Source organism: Lepidothrix coronata, unplaced genomic scaffold (genome assembly GCF_001604755.1).
Source record: "Lepidothrix coronata isolate B3197 unplaced genomic scaffold, Lepidothrix_coronata-1.0 Scaffold172, whole genome shotgun sequence".
In the NCBI taxonomy this organism is placed as follows: Eukaryota; Metazoa; Chordata; class Aves; order Passeriformes; family Pipridae; genus Lepidothrix; species Lepidothrix coronata.
Genome location: NW_016690352.1, coordinates 687,869 through 709,365, shown reverse-complemented (window position 1 = coordinate 709,365; position 21,497 = coordinate 687,869). Strand labels below are relative to the sequence as shown.

The 21,497-nt window shown below is 38.9% G+C and overlaps 1 protein-coding gene across 6 annotated transcripts in view; it reads left to right on the top strand.

Annotated features, from left to right (window-relative positions):
- TBC1D4 (TBC1 domain family member 4) overlaps positions 1-21,497 on the top strand; it is a 101,506-nt gene that overhangs the window by 35,294 nt on the left and 44,715 nt on the right. For 3 of the 6 annotated variants that reach the window (XM_017829963.1, XM_017829962.1, XM_017829960.1), the window contains exons 1-3: positions 12,599-12,753; positions 18,878-19,480; positions 20,817-20,906. In XM_017829963.1, the coding sequence (XP_017685452.1) occupies positions 12,700-12,753; positions 18,878-19,480; positions 20,817-20,906 (747 nt within the window). In that variant the 5' untranslated portion in view covers positions 12,599-12,699. Of the gene's footprint in view, positions 1-12,598; positions 12,754-18,877; positions 19,481-20,816; positions 20,907-21,497 lie in introns of those variants that run through there. The other 3 variants (XM_017829959.1, XM_017829958.1, XM_017829961.1) reach the window with 2 other exon arrangements.

Sequence of the window (21,497 nt, the reverse complement as noted above, 5' to 3'; positions counted from 1 at the left end):
GGGCCCCGGCAGATGAACCTCAGGATTAAAGGGCCCCGGCAGATGAACCTCAGGATTAAAGGGTGGGCTCAGTTCAGCGCACGCTGGGTCTCACCTAAAAAATCCACTGCGCAGGCTCGAAGGGTCAATGACCTTTCCCAAATCTTCGCTCGCGAAGACTGGCCATTACTTACATTAGCATCTTATGTGCTATTTAGAGTCCATCTTTTTGTTGAAAACAAGTATGCCAAAAAGTCAACTTTACAGATTTTTTTTTAATTTTTTTATTTTTTTAATATTGAACTTGATTGTAGCTCAGGTAGCTGTGGCATTATCTTTCAGGATGGCAAAGTCCTTGCTGTTTCTATCAAGGTTAAAGAATTATTGCTGTGCATGAGGGTCGTGTAACACTCCTTGAATTCAAACACCTAATCATTTCAATCATTGAAGGCACGCAACAGATATTCCAGCTTGGTAGTATAATACCTTTGAAAAGAGTTTGTGGAAGGAGGAGGGGATAGTTCTTATGTATTCAAAAATCTGAAGTGTTAACGTCTAGGAGTTGTGGACGTGCACTGTGAGACAAGCTAATGGAGATGTGTTAGGTGTCCTGCTGGGGATACAGCTCCATCTTGTTGCTCTTGTAAAGTTCAGCTGTGAAGTCAGCAATTTGGCTTCAGAGGCAGTATCTAAGCTAGGGAAATGTTGTCTGGTGTTGTCAGTGTTCTTAAATAGCAGATGGTGTTCAATGACATGCTGCAAAGTGTAAATAGGAACAGGTTGAACTTAAACACAGTAAATTGGTGTAGCATTGGTGATAATAATGTAGTATTAATGTGAAACATTTGGCTTAATGCTCTAGTGACTGTAACTGATGAAATGCTGCAATGTGTGTATGGCTAAGAGGGAGCAGAAAGGAGGGATTGAACTTGTGAAGCAAAGTGCTCTCCACCATGCCTGAAATAATGCTGTGTTAGCATTCACGTAAAACAGCTTCTCATTCAGAAATGGGAAAAGTCCAGATTGCTGCTGAACAAACAGTCCTGCCATTTCATGAGTTACAGACTTTCTTGTTTTGACCCATTTCCTTCTGTTTAAAAGAGATAAGAAAGATGTATTATAATATGCTGGATAACTCAAAAGATTCGGCTAGGCCTTCAGCATTTCCTGGAAAATGAACATGAAATTGTCCAGTGAGATGGAGCAGAAGTAAGAGGGAATGGAAAAACACACAAATAAAATGCACAATAGGAATTTATTTCATACAAAGCAGTTTATTGAGTTCTTTGTTTTAAAACAAACAGTCTTGTAGTTTTCTGGCTTATTCTATGTCCTCAGGTGGTTGCTGAGCAAGAAACAGTGTGTTATGCCAGCTGTAGCTGTTTACTGTGTACACACTCGTGTGTGTATTGGCCAGCTGAGGAGAACAGATGCCCTCCGTACATGCTTGTCAGTTCTGCTCTGTGTGGGTGTCTGTGCTTTACATATCCAGTTGCTCACTTTCTCTTCTCTACTCTCCACTTGTCTTTTCCCAAGACAGGTTGGCCTTAAGGTTGACAGTAGTCAAATTCGGTGGAAGACATGAGCCTTAGGTGCTTATGAGAATGGAGAAGACAAGAAGGAACTGATGATATAATTTCAAAAGCCTTTTCTTTTAGCCAGGAGATGAGGCTCAGAAGGTTCCTGTAGCTGGTCCTTGGTATTTCACAAGGGACCTGTGATTATTCCATCCAGTCTCATGGCCTGGGCATGCAACTCTTTCGTTGTGAGAAGCCTGCCAGCACACTGTGATCCCATACAAAGGCAGATTGGGCAGAACTGGGAAGTTCTGTTTTGCCCTGAGAGGTTTAAATATCTGAAGAGAGGAATGAAATTTAAGTGCTGCAGATTAGGTAGCTTCTAGCGAAAGAAGGCCACGGAATGTACGTTTGCTCTATCTGTGCTTGAGGGTGTAATTTCTCAGTATTATCCTTCCATTCCTCATGATGCTGGGGATGAAATACAACTGCCTGTGCATGGGCAGCGTTCTGTATATGCCTGACTGTCCCCCCAAAAATGACTTCAACTACATGTTAGCATTAACTGGGACAAACACTTACCTCTGTGATTGACTAGACTTGTCTAAGACCAAAACTAAGACAGGCAATGTGGAATTCCAATCTGAGTTCTGTTTCCAAAGACGAGTTTTGTGCAAAAAGGAAAAAAGTTGAGCATTGTTACATTCTGTTACACTGCACGTTTATTTTGATGGTTTCATTCTGTGAAATGATAAATTATAATACTTTGTAAGCAGAAATCAGCCCTGCTTCTTGTGCTGGAATTTAATAGTAATTGAAGGGTATATGGAAAGTATTAAAGTTGAGGAAATTCAATTCTTCAGGAGAAAACATGAAGGATTTGTATTCATTCTGCAAATTCCATTCAGAAAAGGGGAAAACCAACCCCGAAGAAATGTCATGCAAGTATTGGATCCCTCATTTCTTCTTAGGCTGTCTCTGCCATTGTCATGGCGTCCTTTTTCATCTTAGGCTTTCAAAGTAAATGCAAGGCTTAAATACAGGGTATAATTTGATTGATTTTGTATACACTATGCAAGCAGCAACCATCCAAAAATGTTTGACCCCTCAGCCAGTGCTCATTCAGACTTGTGGGTGTGCAGAGGCTTTCCTGAGCAGCTGCTGATTAAATCCAAGCTGAGTACATAAAACCTGAAATAGTCTGTTTCTGTGCTGCTTGTAGTAGGGCTCAGGACACAGTTCATGTCCCAGTGGAAAGGTACAGCTACCTCAGCACACGCTGTTTTATCAGGAAAGTGCAGTATGTGTTTTGTTAGATAGCACAGGGTGTTGTTCAGATAAGCAGTGAAAGGATATAAATACGGCTTTGTTCTTTATGTGATGAAGGGACCTGTTGTATTATAAAGAGCATCTTCCCCGCCTCTATTCGGTTAATTAAATATTTTTAAATTATCTGGGAACTTAAGAGTTCTGAAACTCCAGTTTAGCTAGTTTATGAGCAACACGTGCTGGGTAGAGTTTTATAGCCTCATAGAGTCTCATTTTCTCTTTGTATTCAAAGAAGGTGCTCATAAAGCCTGTGAAAGTGCTGGGTAAAGCTGGGGTGGCAAAACGTGATGGTTTTTGTAAATGAGTGTTTGGAAGTACATTCTTATCTTCTGTGGGTATAAGCATCCAACCAAGCCTTATAGAAATATAATGATGTCTGCAATCCTATTTGTATGCAGCTATAAGAATAAATCATAGAATCATTAAGGTTGGAAAAGACCTCTAAGATCATTGAGTCCAACTATTAACTTAACACTGCCGGGTTTTGTTGTAGTATCTTAAGAGAATACTGAGGAGATGCTGCCAGGGAAGCTTTTCAGCATCTCAATTCTGAGATGAATCTCTTCCTTCCCAGCTGCATGTATGAACCCTTCTAAGAACTAGCTGTTGAGGGAGGTTCCCCTTCCAGTAGCAGTAATTCTTATTGTAAATTTGAGGCTTTCTAACCATGCCACATATAATAATGGGGTAAGAAACATTTAGGCTGTTTCTTACCCCGTAAGAAGGATATCCACTATAGTTTTGATAAATGCTTGGGATTTTCAGAGTTGACAGCTAGTGTGAGTTTGTTTTTAGCAGCTTACTCTTTCATCTCTTCCCACAACCAATTTCATGCCTTAAACTACCAGGCCTTGCTCTAAAGGGAAAACTCTGCTTGGTTTGAAAGGGCCAATACTATTTCAGCAAGTATGTGCTTTTTCTGCTTAGACTTGTATTGCTAAGCTGTTAGCTGCATGAACCAGGATTTCAGCTTCCAGGTAGGTTCCTTCTGAGAACCACAGAATCTAAAGAGCTGTATTCTTCCACATTTTTACATCATAAGTGATCTGTAAAAGTTTAATTATCATATACTCCATTCTTACTGGAATATTAGGTCCCAGGGTTTGACACCTCCTATAGCAGCAGTCTGTTTTTCTCACCCTAAAAGGCATGGTAAATCAAAACCATGTTAAAAAAAACACTCAGAAGAACATGGGTAAAAAACAAGGGGCTACTGCTTCCTCCATCAAGGATCTACTTCTGTTGTTCACAGCTTTTCTTTCATGCAAAGAATCTTGGTAGTTCTGAAGTGGGTGCATCAGAAGTATAAAGCAAATAGACGTGCTCTTTTTAAATCCTTCCAAATACATAAATATTATTCCAAATACCTGCATGACTTTCTTGCAGGATGAAACTGTAGAGTATTCCATAAGCTGAGCAAAATGATGCAGGTTTTTTTCCTTAGAAGAATAAATGACAGCTATTGGACTGAAAAATTATAGACTATAAAGTAAGATGTAATATAAAGTTTGGGGGAAATCATAATTTCTGAGTGGCAGGTGTGCATCCCCCAGGTTTTATTGAGGTGGGACTATTTGTGAAGCCTGTGCATCGTAAATGGTTCTTATCTACTTGGGAATTCACAGCAAGCAGTCGGTGTAGCTGTATATTAACAATACAGGATTATTGACAAAAGTTGCCTGCAAAGATGACCCTGCCTTGTGTATTTCTGGTAAAATTATTTTTATGGTCAAATATGTATTATAAACACGTGACCTCAATTTGATATTAATTTCCTGCATCTGTTCTTAGATACAGAAAAAACTAATAAAATGTTAGCATTGCCAGTTATTCTTCACCAGTGTCCATATCTTACACTATGTGGATACTTGCCATTGGAGATAAACCCTTTGTGTCCTAAACCTTGTACTTCACTTTCATGTCACTTAAGAACACAGTATAATACCAGGATGTTACTACATGCCGTGTATCTGTTCTTACCTAATGCGTCTCTTTGAAGTGCTGCCTTAAGATTATCCTCCTACTTACCAATTTATCCACTTAAACCAGTGACTGATTTCCAGAAGTGACAACTTTTGACACTTCAGATATTTTTTTTTTTCTCAAAAAACTATTACTCTTTGGTTGTACCTAAAATTTTCAGACCTGTCAATCCAGCAACTTATAACAGACTTTGTTCTGTGTCTCCATAATGAACTGAATTTATATGTAAGTCTGTTTTGTTTTTTCTTTTTCTCCTTTGGTTAAGTCTTATTTTGTTACATCCCTAACATTGATTGATTTCTAATTGGTGCTAGAAGTGCTTTCCTCTTGTATTCTTAATACAAAAAAAGGGCACAGATTTCAAATTTGCTGTTTGGTAGCAATTTTTTACCATATGCTGTTGAGGCTTACAAATTCCTTGCAGCAACTCCACTTCATGTGTACTCCTAGAACCCCTGTCTGCTATGGTCAGCCTGAGAGCAGGCATCATCTAAATAAATTGGGCTAACAATGATTATGAAGCTGCTACTAATGGAAACAAATACAGTTTCTCAAGTGTTACATACTGGTAGCAATTCCAGATTGTTTAATTGCAAGTGTGATGCATCTTTGAAGGAGTCAAACAGACTGAACTAGGATTGTGACGAGTGTAAGGACCTTGGCATAAAATGGGTCCTTTCATACTTTGTCTTACTGGGGAGAGGAGGCATGTTGAAAAACTAAGATCAAACTCACAAAAATGGAAATCTCTGCTCCACACAGCATGAAACAGAGGTAAACTCTCGTACATAGTAGAGGCAGTAGAAGCTCATATCTCCTCATAGGCTTTTCAGAAGCGGAGTACTTTTAGTATGGTATTAAATTGAACATCCAAGTCTGAAATAGTCATTCCCAGTGTTCTAATGAGGGAAAACGGGATGTAAAAAGCTTTTTACGGGATGTAGGTTCAAGCGTCTGTGGAGGGCAGCCTCAGTTAGGCAAGTTGCAACACTGCAGAAGGCTGCTCTCAGTTGCCACTCGGAAATTATGTACATATCAAGTACTGGATTTGGGAGCAAACATGACTGTTCTTACGTTTTTCTATTACTTACAATTTTGTCATTGTTTACTCCAATGCTTAATAAGCCTCTCATAGAGGTCTCTCCCACTTAAAAAAATAAACAAAAGCCCAAACAAAAAAAAGATTTATACCCTGGTCGACATGGCTTCTGTTTATGAAAAAATACAGACCTGTTAGTATATTCAGTTTTATTTCTGTTTATGTAAATCACTATGAACTAAACTCCATTTTGGTCTATGAATTCCATTTGTTTTCTCAAATGGATTGTGTGTTTTTCGGATTGTGCTGATTTTAGCTGACTGTCCGTATTAATTTCTGAATAAGTTCTAATAAAATTCACTTGATAAAGTATGAATCTGCTAAACCTGTTTCATTGCATCATAATTCTGTTTTGAAGTTACCTGATTTATACAAGATGTTTTTATGAGAGCAAAAACACAACAATGAACCAATTTGTGCCCTATGCTAGATTCAAGTTCCTGAGAGCTCTTGAACGAACAGAAACTACAGCACTTGGGACTATGCCAGATGGTTTAAAAATTCCTTAGAAGAATAATAAATCTAACTAGTGTTGCATATTTCTGTCACATTTGGGATAACCCTTGAATTTGAGATTTCTGTTGTTCCTCCTTGAAGTTTACCAGTATCTACCGTATAGAAATGTATGGAATTGTTTTGGAAGCCCTTGTGGGTGTCACAGCTGAAAGGGGAAGGCATACTTGTAAATTCCACCACAGAAGGGTCTGAGGCTTGGTGAGTTAAACATAACTTGCCTTCCAAAATATGATGCTGGAAAGCACAGAAGAGCTAGATTATCAAATATGCTTACTTTTATGATATAGCATTTCCTCACTGGCTTTGCAAAACAAGTTTCAGCCTTGACTTCAGTGAGAACAGGACATCCAGACATGACCAAGAATAAATTCCTAACATAGATAATTCCCAGATCAACTAAGCCACCCCAGGGGAGGGAGAGTTGATGGGCAAGAGGAATGAAGTCCACTCCTCAGGGGAGCTTATTTTCCTATTTCCTTTAATAGTTACACGTTCACTGCTAACTCTCATCAGCAAACCAATCTTCAGTTGCAAGGAGAAATATTTCATAATCTGGGGTATTGGAAGTAAAGATAACTTCAGCTGTAGAATGACAAAATTATGAGTAAACTGAGTTTTAAGTTCCTTAATCCAGAGAAGTCTGTCATCTTTTACGAAGGAGAACAACTCACATACTTACTTCTGGAACTTGAAGTTACTTGAAGCTGTCTCTTTGATTGCAGCTAAGCATGACTAGTAATACCTTAGGTGAAAGTATTTAGGAAACTCCTGTGGTAAGCTGAAGTGAATGAGATTTATATTATCCTTTCAAATAACTTATTTAACTGTCATGAGAACACTGTTGTGTCAGTGGCAAAATCACTCTTCCCTTCTCATCCCTAACCCTTGCCCATCAGTCCATAAATGGGAGTTTAATTTCCATGCCAGACGGGAGCCACATGATGGGATTTGCCATGTTATATCTAAGCACACTTTTGCTGAGCCCTAGACATTAGGACTCTGCTGCCCTTCTCCTTTATATACCCCTCTGCAGCTGGACAGGAGTAAGAAAATATGACAAAAGGCTCATGAGCTGAGGTAAGGACAGGAGAGGTCACTCAGCAATTACCATCATGGGGCAAAACAGACTTGACTTGGGGAAATCAGTTTAATTTATTACCAATCAAATCAAAATAGGATAATGAGAAATAAACCCAAATCTGAAAATACTTTCTCCTCCACTCCCCTTCTTGTTGGACTTAATTTACTCCCAATTTTCTCTACCTCCTTCCCCCTCAGCAGCGCAGGGGGACAGGGAATGGGGGTTGTGGTCAGTTCATCACACATTACGTATGCCACTCCTTCCACCTCAGGGGTAGGACTTCTCACACTCTTCTGGTCCAGTGTGAGGTCCCTTACACAGGACACAGCCCTCCATAAACATTTTCTACGTGAGCCTTTTCCACAGGCTGTGGTTCTTCACAAACTGCTCCAATGTGGGCCCCTGCCGCAGGGTGCAGTCCTTCAGGAGCTGACTGCTCCAGGATGGGCTCTGTTCTCCATGGGTCTACAGACCCTGCCAGGAACCTGCTCCACCACAGGCTTCCCACAGGGTCACAGACTCTTTTGGGCGCTCACCTGCTCCAAGTGCATACTTGATATATATATGAAAATGTTGCCTAAAAAAATGAGCAGAGCCTCCCCATGTACTCTCAGAAACAACTCCTTCCCATGCATCTTGACTCTGTATTCATCATCTACGTGTTTGCTTACTTACACAGTAATTAAGTGCTTATATGCTCCCTTTCCCAGTTCTATAGGACCCATATTCATAACCAAAACAAAATGCTCTCATAGGCTTTTTGGGAATATGTGTAAATAGTCTCATGGGTCTTTATCAAGAACTCTTAACTTACTCTTCATATATGGTGTCACTTCACTACTGGTGTCACTATTGGTGTTGTCTTATGAAGCTATATCTCTGAGAAGACCTTACTGTCTGTTTACTTCATTGACTAATTTATCTCAAAGCTTTCTGGGAAAGCATTTCTGTTTTCGTTGCCCCTAGGTCTTGTGGGTTGGGGTTTTTTTTGTTTTATTAGTAGTAGGAGTTACAGCAAGTCTGTAGCTCTTTTGGAATTTGTCTGTGTGAAAAAGAGGACCATGTACTTATTTACTTTCAGCTATTAAATTTGAAATACTTGCCCATTCAGCTATGTCTATGTGGATTTACTTTTGAACACCATAGCTATCTAATTGTTTAATTCTTTACACAGCTACCATGAGCAGCTGATGAAATCATAGCATTTTAAACAGTTAGTGACTGACAAGATTAGACTTATGTGACTCCCAGTGAGAGTAGTGCTTGGTGTTTTGAGCTGTGCTAACTCTGCCTTCAGACATGATATTCATTATTCCTCTGACTCCCAGGCAAAGTGGTGATTCAAGACTTCAGTGCTGGTGGAAGTCTAGTTAAGTGGAAGTTCCCTGCTCTGCCCAGCACCTCGTTTCAAAGCAGTTGGGAATTCAGCATGTGAATGAGTACGCCTTTGAAATCTTCTCTTGCCATGTTTATGCTAGGGTTTTTTACTGGCTGGGAAAAGTGAATTGTATTATTAATTGTTTAGGCTTTTAATACAGTTGCAAGTTGCTCCTGTGAACTGTGAGATTACTAGACCAGCTGGAACATGTACAAGTGTGTATTTCCGAAGTACTAGAAAACTAGTGAACATTACTTGGCAGGTATGGAGAAGCTCCTAAAATGCTATTAGGTTGCAGTCCATTTTCTTTGTACTCCGTGCGCACTGTCTGATAAATCATGTGCATTTGTCTTTCATGGTTTTGTAGCGAATGTTGTTTTGAGAGAAGGAGCCTTGAACCCAGTGGTAACATTTTTTCTGTCTCTGCTGCAGTATCACCTGCTGTTCAACACTGGTTTTGGTATCCACCTCTCTGTAAGCAGAGCCTTTTTTAAGGACAGTTTGTAGTCTGAAACTTCTCAATACTTTGATTGAGAGTTTATGGGAACACATCAAATAGGAAAAGACCTAACTCCTTAGTTGCATGTCATTGAGGAACTTCTAACCTCATTAAGGGGGTTAGAAGTTATTTCAGTGACTGACTTTTTTTGGACCAAGTATACAGTCACCTGCTAGATCTCTTAGACTGAACAGAGTCTGTAATTTTTCCCATCTCCTGGTGACAGTGCTGAATTACTTAACACTTACTGTCTTCTCTTTCAGTAATAGCAGAAGAACGTGGTTATTGTTGCAAATGAGTTCTAAAAGTGGTGTCATCCATGGATATCATGGTGTATTTCAACCAAACCTGGGTTGATACTCACTTTAGGAGTTGTCATGATCTGCCATATAGGAGTCTTGAAACCTTGATCTCTTGACTAGGGAAAAGCAGACTTTCCAAAGTGTGTTCATTTCATAGTAAATCAAAATGTTAGTTAATATTTTTAAATTGAAATCTTGAGAACTTCTACCTGAAACTGCTGAATAAAAAATTGCCACTTTCTTAAATATGGTGCATAGAGCATTTATTTCAGTCTTAGCATTTTAAATCTGTTAAAATGAAGTTCATGGTCTTCTGATCTGTATTTGAGAAGTGGATAGTGGCCATAAATGGGCAAAATACTTCAATGAGCTCTCCCAACTTTTTTTTTTCCCCCCTAAAAGGAAATGAATGCAGAGAATGTATTAATTGTTTGGGACTGTCCACGTGACAACCTTATCTTCTCAGGCAAGCCCTTTTAAAAATAGGATATGTGTTAAACATGATGGAATTCTGAAAAACATTTTTAACAAACCCCTTACTAGAAAATTAACTGCAAAATTAAGTTAAAATGCAGTTTTCAGGAGAAAATTCCTAGTTTAGATGTGAATTTGTGCTTTTATTGTTTGGAAAAACTGGGATTAAAGCATTTTGAAAGAAGAAATGATGTTACAAGCAAGCTGTACTTTGCTAAATCTTTTAGTGGGAGTTATGTCCCAAGCTTGGAAACAAACTTGCATATGCTCTAAGTATAAAACTGGTAGGTGAATTGAGGTTTACTAGTCTACATATTCAAAGAGCATAAGGATCGTCATGAGACCTCTGTACTGACACTTCTATGGGTTGCACAGTTGCAAGCAGAGTGAATAGGAGCTGTATCTGAAAGGTGGAAAAGCGTCAACCTGATGGCTGGCCTAAACATAGGAGCAAAATATTGAATGCAAGAACCTTCCTTACTTAAAGCAATGCTCCTGTTGGGCTGTGCTGTCACTCCATCATTGAAGTTCTTTGATACCCCACTGTAGAGTGCTTGCATAGAAGTATAAAAAAAGGGATCGATTGTCTGCTCAGGCATCTAAAACAGTCTTGTAACTCTTAGACATTCTTTCCTCTTAAGTAACTTGATACACTTTCTATCATTATACTACTTATTTGAATTTGGATACTTGACAAAGCAGTATCTTGTGTGCGTGTGTAGCACACAGAATGTGTTAGGTGATCCACAAACTTCCAGTAGCAAATTAGGTAATGTGATGGTTTGCTAAGCAAAAGCCGTGCAACTGTGATACTTTTTGCTGTTTGTTGACTATCAAAACTAAATAGTGTAAGTAACTCTTGCGTTGATCTTGAATAAGAATTACTTTGAAAAGTGAATTTTATTGTATTTTAGCTTACCTATCTAAAAATATATCTCTCTTTAGGGTGGTTTAGTGGTGGTCTTCAGCTTTGCCTTCAGCAGGAGTGTGTGATCTCACCGATATATGGTCTGAGGTTGAATGTCAGAGTAAAATACGTGCATTGCCCTGTAGCAGTTCTTCAGAAACAAACCTAACTGGGTCCTGACCAGTCACCTGGAAAAAAAAATAGGCCAGGCAAATAGGAGGAAGACTCTGTCTCCTGAAAGCTGAACTTTACTATATGCAGTCCTTTAATGGATGTTCCCCATGTGTTTTCTGATGCTGTAAGCTTTGGCTACACTCATGAACCTGTAGGGAATAGCAGAAATGTGAAAGCACTAGCTGCCAGGGGTGACAGTCAGCTTGAAGCTCCAAAATCTGCTTTCACTGAATCTTTCTTTGCCAGCCTCTGTGTTCCAGCTTTCCTGCTACTGGGCTTGTGTTGTGTTAGCCCAGACATGCAGCAGAATGAGTTGGAGTTGGTGGCAGATGCTTATTATTGCCTGCTGAGAACCTGACTTTGTGTTTTCTAAACTGTATTTTTAGACCGTACACTAAGTGCAGATGGATTATAGAAGTGCTTAGTAATTTGGCTGTTATTCTTTTCCTTTTGTGATAGCATTTCTCTTGGCTATGAATCCTCCTTATTTTTGTAAAACAGAAGATGGTATTCCTTCAGCAAAGTCAGCTGATGGAGTCAAATTCTTCTGTTCTAGTTTCTAAATATCTCTAGCATAAATAAAGTCAACAAATTTCTTGTGTGACTGCATAAGTTGAGTCACTCTGAGCTGGTCTTTTATCGCTTTATTGGAAAGATGCATTTTTAATGGTGAAAACTGTCCAGTGGACAGCTATCAGCAGAGTGGGAAGCAGCAGAATGCAGTAGTTTTAGCAGTATAAAAGGTATGAATTATCAGCACTGTACTAACTGTATGGCAGTAAAAATATTTACAGCAGTTAAAGAAAAACAATTTTTTCTCTCTCCCACCCTTCTTTCTAGTTGAGAATAGTTACTGATATCTGTACTTTGGGTACTTTGGCTGACATTGGACTGTGTTTTTATGTAAGATAAGAACTTTGCCTTGGTATTGAATGCCTGGTACATAGCAGGATGTGATATGTGGCTTACTTTGTCTGTATTCATGTGTTTGCTGTGACTGGGTTCTCCTATCTTGTGGATATGCAAGTTAACAGTAACTGAAAGGATAGTCATGTCCAATTGCTTCTAATTTTTTCTCACATTGTGCTGGTTTCTAATTGATAGATGTCAAACTCCCAGTAATTAGCACGGGGTGTTGATTTCTGGATAGTATCCTGTTTCTCTTTTGTTTGTTTTTAAGTATACACAGCTTGATCATGAGTGGGAAGCATTATTCAAATCCAAGGCAGTGCGGGTGCTTCCAGCCCCAAGTCAGGAAATATTTGGCTTTTGAAAAATAACGGCTACTGTGCGGAGCTCTGGCTGAGCTGTGATATCATGAAATGAGCCTGAGGAAATGCTGTGAATGTGCTGCCAACCCTTTGTGAGAGGAGGGATCTTTCTGCGCTCACTTATCCCAGGAATCTGTTCCTCAGTCCTTGTGTTTATGACGCTAACGTTCAGTGACAGTTCTGCTTGGACATGCCTCTGCTCCTGAACTGGATCTCACACCAGAAGGTACTGACTGCTCCTAAGGTTCGTGTGTGAAGTTCATTCATCTTGCATCTCTCTGTACGATGGAACAGGTCTGACAATGCACCTTGTGTGGTGATGGAGTGAGAAAATAATTGCCTTGCTAGAACTGCTATCATTAAGTAGCCAGATTTGTTAGGCATGTTTGTTAGATTAGTACTTCACAGACATACTAATGTTTAGAAGCCTTGTGGTATGAAGAGGGGCTTTGCTTTGTTAATAAATTCCAGACTGAAATTTTCCATGTGGAAGCTAGAAATAAATTAGGAAGAGCTGCAGCTTCTCTGCACAGTGAAATTCAGTCCAGCTGTGGAAATAATGATATACAGCTAGTGAATTTTGTTCTTCTTCTCGATATTCATAGTATTCAAGTTCTAAGTTTGGATTAAAATTGAAAGTACTGATCAGTAGTTACTGAAGTAACTTGAAAGTTATCCCTCCAGAAAAAAGAAGATCTCCACCTTTTTTCATTGGAGGCTCTTGTAAATTGAAAGGGAATGTTTTTGTGGGTTTTTTTTGAATGCTTCAACTTCTGTCACTGCTATTCAAGAAAGCATGAAGTGTCACCATGGAGATGCTCTGCCTATTCTAGAGTTGTGACAAATTGTTCTAGTGTTGTGCTGCAGCATGCATGAGTGGGTTCAGTAGCCTCTTTGTTTTGCAACTTCAAGATATTGATGATAAACATCTTTTAACTGAAGATTTTTTTTGGATTTTAGAGGTTGAAGTTGGAATTAATTGTAACAAAACCCTATTTAAATGTCATGAGAAGAATTTGGTGTTATTTTTCTGTAGTCCTCTCTTTTGTTTTAATCCTCGCTTTGGTCAGATGAAAGAGCTTGCATTAGTTACATCAGTTAAAATGATGTTTCCAATGCGAAAATAATATTCTGCTTAGAACACAGTGAAGTGTCTTGCTATGTAGTAGAATAGTTCTTGGCAGTACTAATCACGTGCCCTTTGGGCAACGTACTACTAATGCACGAGGCAGGTGTTTGCACTCCTTTATGTATTGACCCTGTTACAGGTCTGTCACAAGGGATAGAAGGAGATGTAGCCCATGAACTGCAGAGCTGAAATTAGCATGTCTAGAGTACTAATATATCTGTCTTCTAGCCAGGATTGGGGGCTGTGACCTTATTCTACACTAGCTGACCAAATGGGCGATGTGCTGCAGTAAGGTCTGAAACCAAGGTCGTAGGGGGAGGTGTGTGGTGCAAATAGATGAGACTGGGGACTATCTGGCTAGAATTGATGCTCTCATTAGTTTCAGCTTACCAAAACTCTACTGCCTGTAGTAAACAGAGTTTGTGACAGTGTAACACCAGTCATACTTTACTTTTTACATTGTTTATTCAGAGCTGTGATTATGATTGTAGGTGATGCAGAACTTGCCCAGTGCCATCTGCTCTGTTTTTAGTACAACTAACTTTTAGTTGTTGAATTGCCATGTATTGAATCAGATCTAATTGGATGAAGAGTGATTCATACAGTCTTAGGCTACTCAAATATGAATAACAAATTTAATTTGCGTTCTTAAGTGTGGGTTTTTTTTCTTTAATTAGTCTTATTAGATTGATCGTATTTCCCTGGAGTGAAATATTGCCTCTTTAGTGACATTATGGAGCTCTTATTACTTGCCTCTTTTTTTTTGGTAGTAGGGTTTTTTGTTTGTTTTTTCTCCTCAACCAAGTTTTAGAGTGTTCTTTACACTGAGGAGCTGAACTAGTATCACAGGTCTAGTTTTGTATTTATGGTACCCACTGTCCGTCCTTGTCTTTTTGACCTCTAGCATTTGGGGGGGTTGTTTGGTACAGGCCCTGAAGAAGGATCTGGGCTCCTCTGAGTTCTCTTGGCTCTATTCAGAGATTGAGTTGTTACTTATGAGCACTGTTTCAATGGTCTTAAAGTACACATGCTGCTACTTTCTCCTGACAGGCATGTATGCTCTTGACAACATCCTGGAGGGGAAGAAAGCTCATCTGAAGCTCTCACATCCATTTTGTTTGGTTTCAATTTATTAATACCTGAGAAGGTTTAGTGTGCCTGTTACTGTTTAAGCACGAGGTCACTATTATATTAGAGAAAGCTTTGTGTGCTGTTCCAACATATTTGAGTAAACATGTTGGGTGGGGGATAACTACGTTGTTCTGCTTCTTGTAATAGTCTGCTACTCCTCAACAGCTTAGGGAAACTTCATGAATAAAACCTATAGTAATGGCCTACATTATGTTTCTACTTTTGAGAACTTCTGTCCCAGCACTGCCCTATCAGCTCCTACTTTTCTGGTCTGGGAAGCCCTCTGCAACTGCCTTTGGGACATAGTCATTTTCTCTGCTGTCCAGCAATATTTGGAAAAAGGTGATAGGCCCCTAGACCATGGGATTTGGGAGAAGCAAGCAGGGGAGAATTAAGTCTTCTTGCATTATTCCAGCCATAGCACCACTGGGTTTGTTCAGGCTGAAATTGTGCCTCTCACCCAGAAAATACACTACTTAGCCCCCTCAAATCTAGTCTTCCTTCTTGACATAACAAAAAAATTCTATGTGTTAAATAGATTAATTGCTAAAATATTTTAAGGATTTAATTTTCTTTATGTTCAGGTGAATGCTGAAAACCTATGCAATGACTCATTTAACCTTTTTATTTTGTTCTGCTAAAAAAGCTGGTAGTAGATGTCCAAAAAGATCTGCAATGGCCCTGTGTGTGTCAGGAGTAAGAGTCCCATTTCTCTCCTTTGGCTGCTTAATTTCATGAGACTGCTGCAGGGAAATACTAGAATTTGGAAACACATTAATAGGTTTTGACTGTTTCAGGAGTCTGTCTTCTTAATATTCCTAAACTGATTTCTAAACGTAGTTAAGCATTTTCATCCAGGTAATTCAGTATTTTGAAAGCTCTGTTCTGCTTATGAAGTTGTCTAACTTTGCCCTGCAATTTTGCCATTAACAAATAAGCTAATATCCAAATCCAAAAAAGTTACACAACTTCGATGGTGAAACTTTTCTGACTTTTCTTGATATACAGAGGAACAAAATGTCAAAACCCAATGATACATGCCAAAGAAATATGTAAAAAGTCATATTGGGATGATTACTATGCTGATAATAGTGTAACTTTTCCTGTATCTTGCATTTCAGGAAAATACAGGTGAAAACTCTTCGTTAGACTCCACTTGATTGCAGTTATGGGTTTTGCTCAAAGTCAATATTTTAAATGAAAATATTGTCATGTGATCAGGTATATCTCAGATAGCTGTAATTCTTTGTTCTTGATAAGGAAGTGTCACTCTGGAAGTGAAGAGAGTCAGGTCTAACAGTACAAGCTGGCACATTGTCAATCCTTGGGTACATTGTCATCAGTATACAGTTACTCCTGTACACTAAAGACCAGCAAAATCCATGTGTATGACTAATAGCCAGGCGGTGTTAGTATCTGTCTTACATGTTATACTTGAAGCTGTTTTTCACACCATCTAGAGTATCCAAGAAAGAACCAACAAGCATCTGGAACTGGTTCTGGGCTGTCTGACAGATATTAGTTATCAATTGTGAAATCCCTGTATTAGCTTATTTTCCTCTTCAGCTGTATATAGGAGAAGTATTGATTAAATGGGTCTTAAAATTTTCTCCTTGATTTTTCACTTTAGCTCTGTGTATAGGTCAAAAAATAGAAAAAAAGTGAATACTGATGAGGGAGCACTCTAAATAGCCTGTAAAAAAATTCAGTTAAACAAAGCAGGGAATAAGGATTGTTTGGACTGTATGAGCTGAAACCCCTGCTCTAATGCTAGGATCCATGTATGCATAAGTGAAAATACTATGTAATGCAAAAGCTATACAAGGAGCAGGGATTCTGAAACAATAATTGTGACTTAAATATGAATGTCTGAAGAGTACACACAATCTGGAAAAGATAGAAGTAAAACCAAGTGATAAACAACAGGATGGATGGTGGGTTTTTTTCTGAATAGAAATGCAGTTACTTAAAACTCTGTGTCTGTATTTGTGGTGGAGATCTCTGACAGAGTAGGGAATGGATGGGTATTTCTGTTGTGGTACAATTGGTAGTGTGTTATCCCCAGCTATTTGGAGATTTGCTGGAGGAGGAGAGACAGGGAAGGATGTGTTAGGAGGTTAGTGGGTATTTTTAGAAAGGCTTAAGAATTTCCAGTCTTTTTTCTTAGAAGTGGTGAGCAAGAGGCTCAGTACACTTTTTAAAAAATTCAAATTGCCAATTAAACAGCTGACAATGTTTAGTTGATCGTATGTAGAATTTATGCATTTTTAATGGAATTATCATTTTTCACTGTACTTTGAATAGAAATATATGTGAAATGCCCTTTAACAGGTTCTGGATTCTTAAAAGGGAAATGTTAGACAGCTAGTTTGTGAATGTTGTTATAATAGAAAACTAAGGAATTTAAACTCTAGAGCTTCTCTGAGCACAGGCCACAGAAAGAATAAGAGACCCATCAGTGGAAAAAGAGCTGCCTCTTGGAATACGAACAGGCATGTATAAAGTGAGAATTGTTCGTGTCCAGCTGAGCTGGCATGGCTGGGAGGAAGCACACCTTGGGTGATGGTTAAGCAGCCTGCTAGTGAGAATGAGTGAAAAATAGTTACCCTCTAGTGTCGGTGTCATATCAAGACTTAACTTTTAGGCTTACTGAAAACTGAGATGATGATGACATCTATAGGGATAAAAGCCAAACAGTCAGTAGACCTTAGGGTAATTGAACTTCATTTTGCAATAAATGAACTGGAAGCATATTTGAGCTGAATGCCCAAGGGGTGAGGAGTGTGTAATAGGAGATGGGGATTAAGACGAGGTAATTTTCCACTGTGACTTGCAAAAGCGCTGGTATCAAGGCTTCAACTGGTATCATGTGACTGAAAGAAAGAGATACTATTGGGAGCATGGATTATTTATTAAGGTGTGACTTCAAAGTTATCTTTTTTTAATAGAAAAATTCTTTGAAAGATATCAAATATTATAGATATGGTGGGAAGCTGTATAGAATACAAAAGCTGTTGATTGATTATATTGGACTAGGTGACTGTTGAGAACCGATTTCTCTTGGAAAGAAAATGTATAGATATTCTCTCTTTATCTCATTGTCACTAGTAATTTCCCCAGTGCATGTAACATGATGCCTTTCATTATCCTTCCAGAGAAAACGAGACATGGTGGAAAGAGGTTCGGTTAAGAGGAACAGGTACTATCCGAAGTGCAACTAGTATCACTCTGATCTGCAGTCAGTAGAGTTGGATAAGTCCTAAGTCCTTGTTTTCTTTATTGAAGCCAAAACAAAAAAAAGAGCGTTTGTATTAAATATGTTGATATTGAAAGCAGACTCCTCCCAAGGTGATAGGGATAAAATGGAGGAACCATGTGTCTTTGAGACTGGGTGATACAGGGCTGAAATTGAGAGTTTCTACTGGACATGCACAGTTTGTCTATACAGGATGTAGCAGGAATCTGTGGGTAAGAATGACAGAGGAGAAGGGAGATTTGGGTGTGCTGCTTAACTGCATGACTGAGACAGCAGGGAAGTGTGACCTTAAAGTGAACTGTCGTAGGGTGGATGGGGTGAGGTTTTTGTAGTAGATAATAAATGATAGCTAATGCAATTGTACATGGTATTTCAGTAAAATTTCCGTATTCTTGCTACCTGTATTCCAAAGCTGTCAGTTGAAACTGATGGATATTACTGGTCTCTTTTTCCCAAAACTGTTTCCACAACAGAACAGTGATGGCCCTATCCAAAATACATCAGTAAAACATGCCGATGTGGGCAGAGGACCACAGAAAAGAAAAGGCAATCTCAGTAAAAATAAACAAACAAACAAAAAGATGTGAACATTTGTCAGTAGGCCTTCTGGTAATTTAAAACCTTATGTTCTGAAACAAGTTCCAGAAAAAAATTATTTGCTTTGCTTCCACTGCATAAATTATCTGCACAGAATTTTAACTTTACTGGTTTTATATTGTTAGCCAAGAAGATAGGGGCACTCTGCTGAAGAAATAGCTAATGTAATTATTTACTGTAATAATGTCTGACATATCACTGGCTGTGCTCTCTCATTTGCGGTTACTAAACAGGCCTTTCACACTGTCCCCTTAGGTTCCCGATGTCATCAGCAGCATAAGACAAGTCTCCAAAGCCGCACTAAAAGAAGATGCCAAACCAAGTAAGGATAGTGAAGATGCCTTCTATGACTCTCAAAAATTTGAAGTCCTTTACTGTGGAAAGGTGACAGTGGCTCACAAGAAAGCTCCCTCCACGCTAATTGATGAATGCATAGAGAAATTCAGCCTTCACGAGCGCCAGCGCCTGAAACTATTAAACGAGCAGCGCAATAATGAGTCAAATTTGGACTTGCCTCTGTGTGAAGAAAACGTGCCAGCTTCTTCATTGGATAGCCCATTTGAGGAGCTGGACAGCCCAGATAACACTTCAGGGCATGCTGTAATGTTTACAGTCGGCAGCCAGACCAACTTGACCAACCTGGCCAGCACTCGTGGCTTCTTTCCAGAGAGCATTTTAGAGGACTCTGGCTTCGATGAGCAGCAAGAGTTTCGCTCCCGGTGCAGCAGCGTCACTGCAGTTACGCAAAGAAGGGTTCATGACGCAAACCTGAAAATACAGTCACGCAGAAGACACGCAAGTGCACCCAGTCATGTTCAGCCCTCTGATTCTGAGAAGAACAGGACAATGTTGTTCCAGGTGTGTACTAGGAGGAGCAATTTCTTGTTGGTTTTGTACCGTATCTTTTTCCCCTATGCATAGAGTTTGAAACTGAGACAAGTTTTGCCATATAAGTAATATAGGTCCAGTATGGTTTCATGATTTCTCATAAATATTTATGTATCTGTTCATAAATGACTGCAACACAAGTAGCTGAACTTTCTTAAGGAAGTCACCTCAAGTCATGAGCTTGGGCAGATCTTAAGGAAAAGTAATTACTTATAGAGTAATCACTTAAAGGAGCAGCGTTTTTAGAGAAATAATTATTTTACATGCAGTTCTGGATTACCTGTATAGATGGGATCTAGAACCTGGCTGGAGATGAGTGAGTATTCTTTCGAAAAGAGAGTCGATGCAAACAAACCCTCTTTTTTTGTGCACTTAAAAAGAAACTCACAACTTCACATAAGATTTTCGCAGCCTTACGTTTTGCCCAGCCCCTTTGTGATGATTTGTCTTATCTTTCCCAGATGAGTACTCAAACATCTCTGCACTGAAGGCTTCTTCCTTCAGACTTCAATGGTTATTTCTTCTCTTGTCTTAAGTGTATTTCACATCTTTGGAGCTTGTTTTGAGAAAACAAAAGGATGTGTAAAAGAGGTGACCCATAAAAGGAAAAGTCCTTGGACCTTAAAGTAACAGGGGACTAAACGCCTGGATTTTGTCTTTCCATTTGTTTTAAAGATCATTCTTGCCTTTTATTCTCTTGGGGGATTGATAACTGAAGTGAGAATTGCCCTTCAGAAAGCCACAGCTGTCCCTTATAATGGATTTAGCTGAAAAATTTTCTGAGATCTGTGGCTTGAGAAACAGTTTGGGAAAACTGAAAGATAGTTTGTTGCAGAACCTACTCTTTCTCATCTGGAATTAGTACAAACCAAGAAGTATCACCTTAGTTTCTCAGCTAACCTATGGTATAATTTGAAAAACAAAAATCATTGTAGCTTTTAATTTAGCCACATTGTTTGCTAAAGGTTTTAGTATTGTCTGTCAATGTGATCTTTGGACCAAAATCTGATCTTGATCAATCCCAGCTTGAAGGGAAAAAGGGTGGGAGGGGGAGAAGAAAAGCTGTCTTCTTTCAAATTCAACTTTTTCTTTCCAATTCTTTCCTGTTCAACTGAGTGTATTGTGCTTGCTGAAATATTCTTACTCAATATAGGCGGAATTATGCCACCCTTGTAAAAGCTGAGTAAACTGATGTGCCAAAGAAAGGCTGTGTGAACAAGAAAGGGCTAGATTCTGACATTTTTGTTGCTGTCAGTGCTGTGCCTCCAAGACAGTCATAAACTAGACTTATTCTTCTCCCTCTCAGGTTGGAAGGTTTGAAGTTAACCTCATCAGTCCAGACACCAAATCTGTTGTGTTTGAAAAGAATTTTAAAGATATCTCCTCATGCTCTCAGGTAAGCATTATTAAGAAGCAACATGTAGATCAGCAGAAGAAAAAGATTTTATTTGTTCTTCGATTGGCTTGCCTTGCTAGTCTATAGGCAGGAGAAAAAAAGAAATGTAGAATTCTTTGTCAATGTTCTGTGCTATTTTCCCTTGTTGAGTCTCAAAGGCCATTTAAAAACAGTTTATCATATCTAACTTACCCTTAATAAGAGTAAATTGTTGTTTTATACCATTGGCTCCTTAATTTAAAAAAAGGGAGGGGTGATTGTGACTAATGTATACCCAAATCCTGCATGAAGTTTGATGCATCAGCTTATTTGGGGAGTATGACTAAAAAAAATGAATATTAAACTGCCATTGCCTCACAAACAGTTGCAGCAGACTGGAATTACTATTTGCCTTTACAAGAGTGAGAGCTGTTATTCAAATTGTGGCATTCACTCATCTGGTAGCAGTTTCAACTAGAATGTAATGTCATTTCCAAAAAGCTTAAGTACAGAAAAGATGAGTACAAAATAGCGGTAGTGGCAATTTTGATTATTGGTCAGCAAATAAAGTATAAAGTGTTCTGCTTTGGGAGAGCATTGGATATGTTTTTG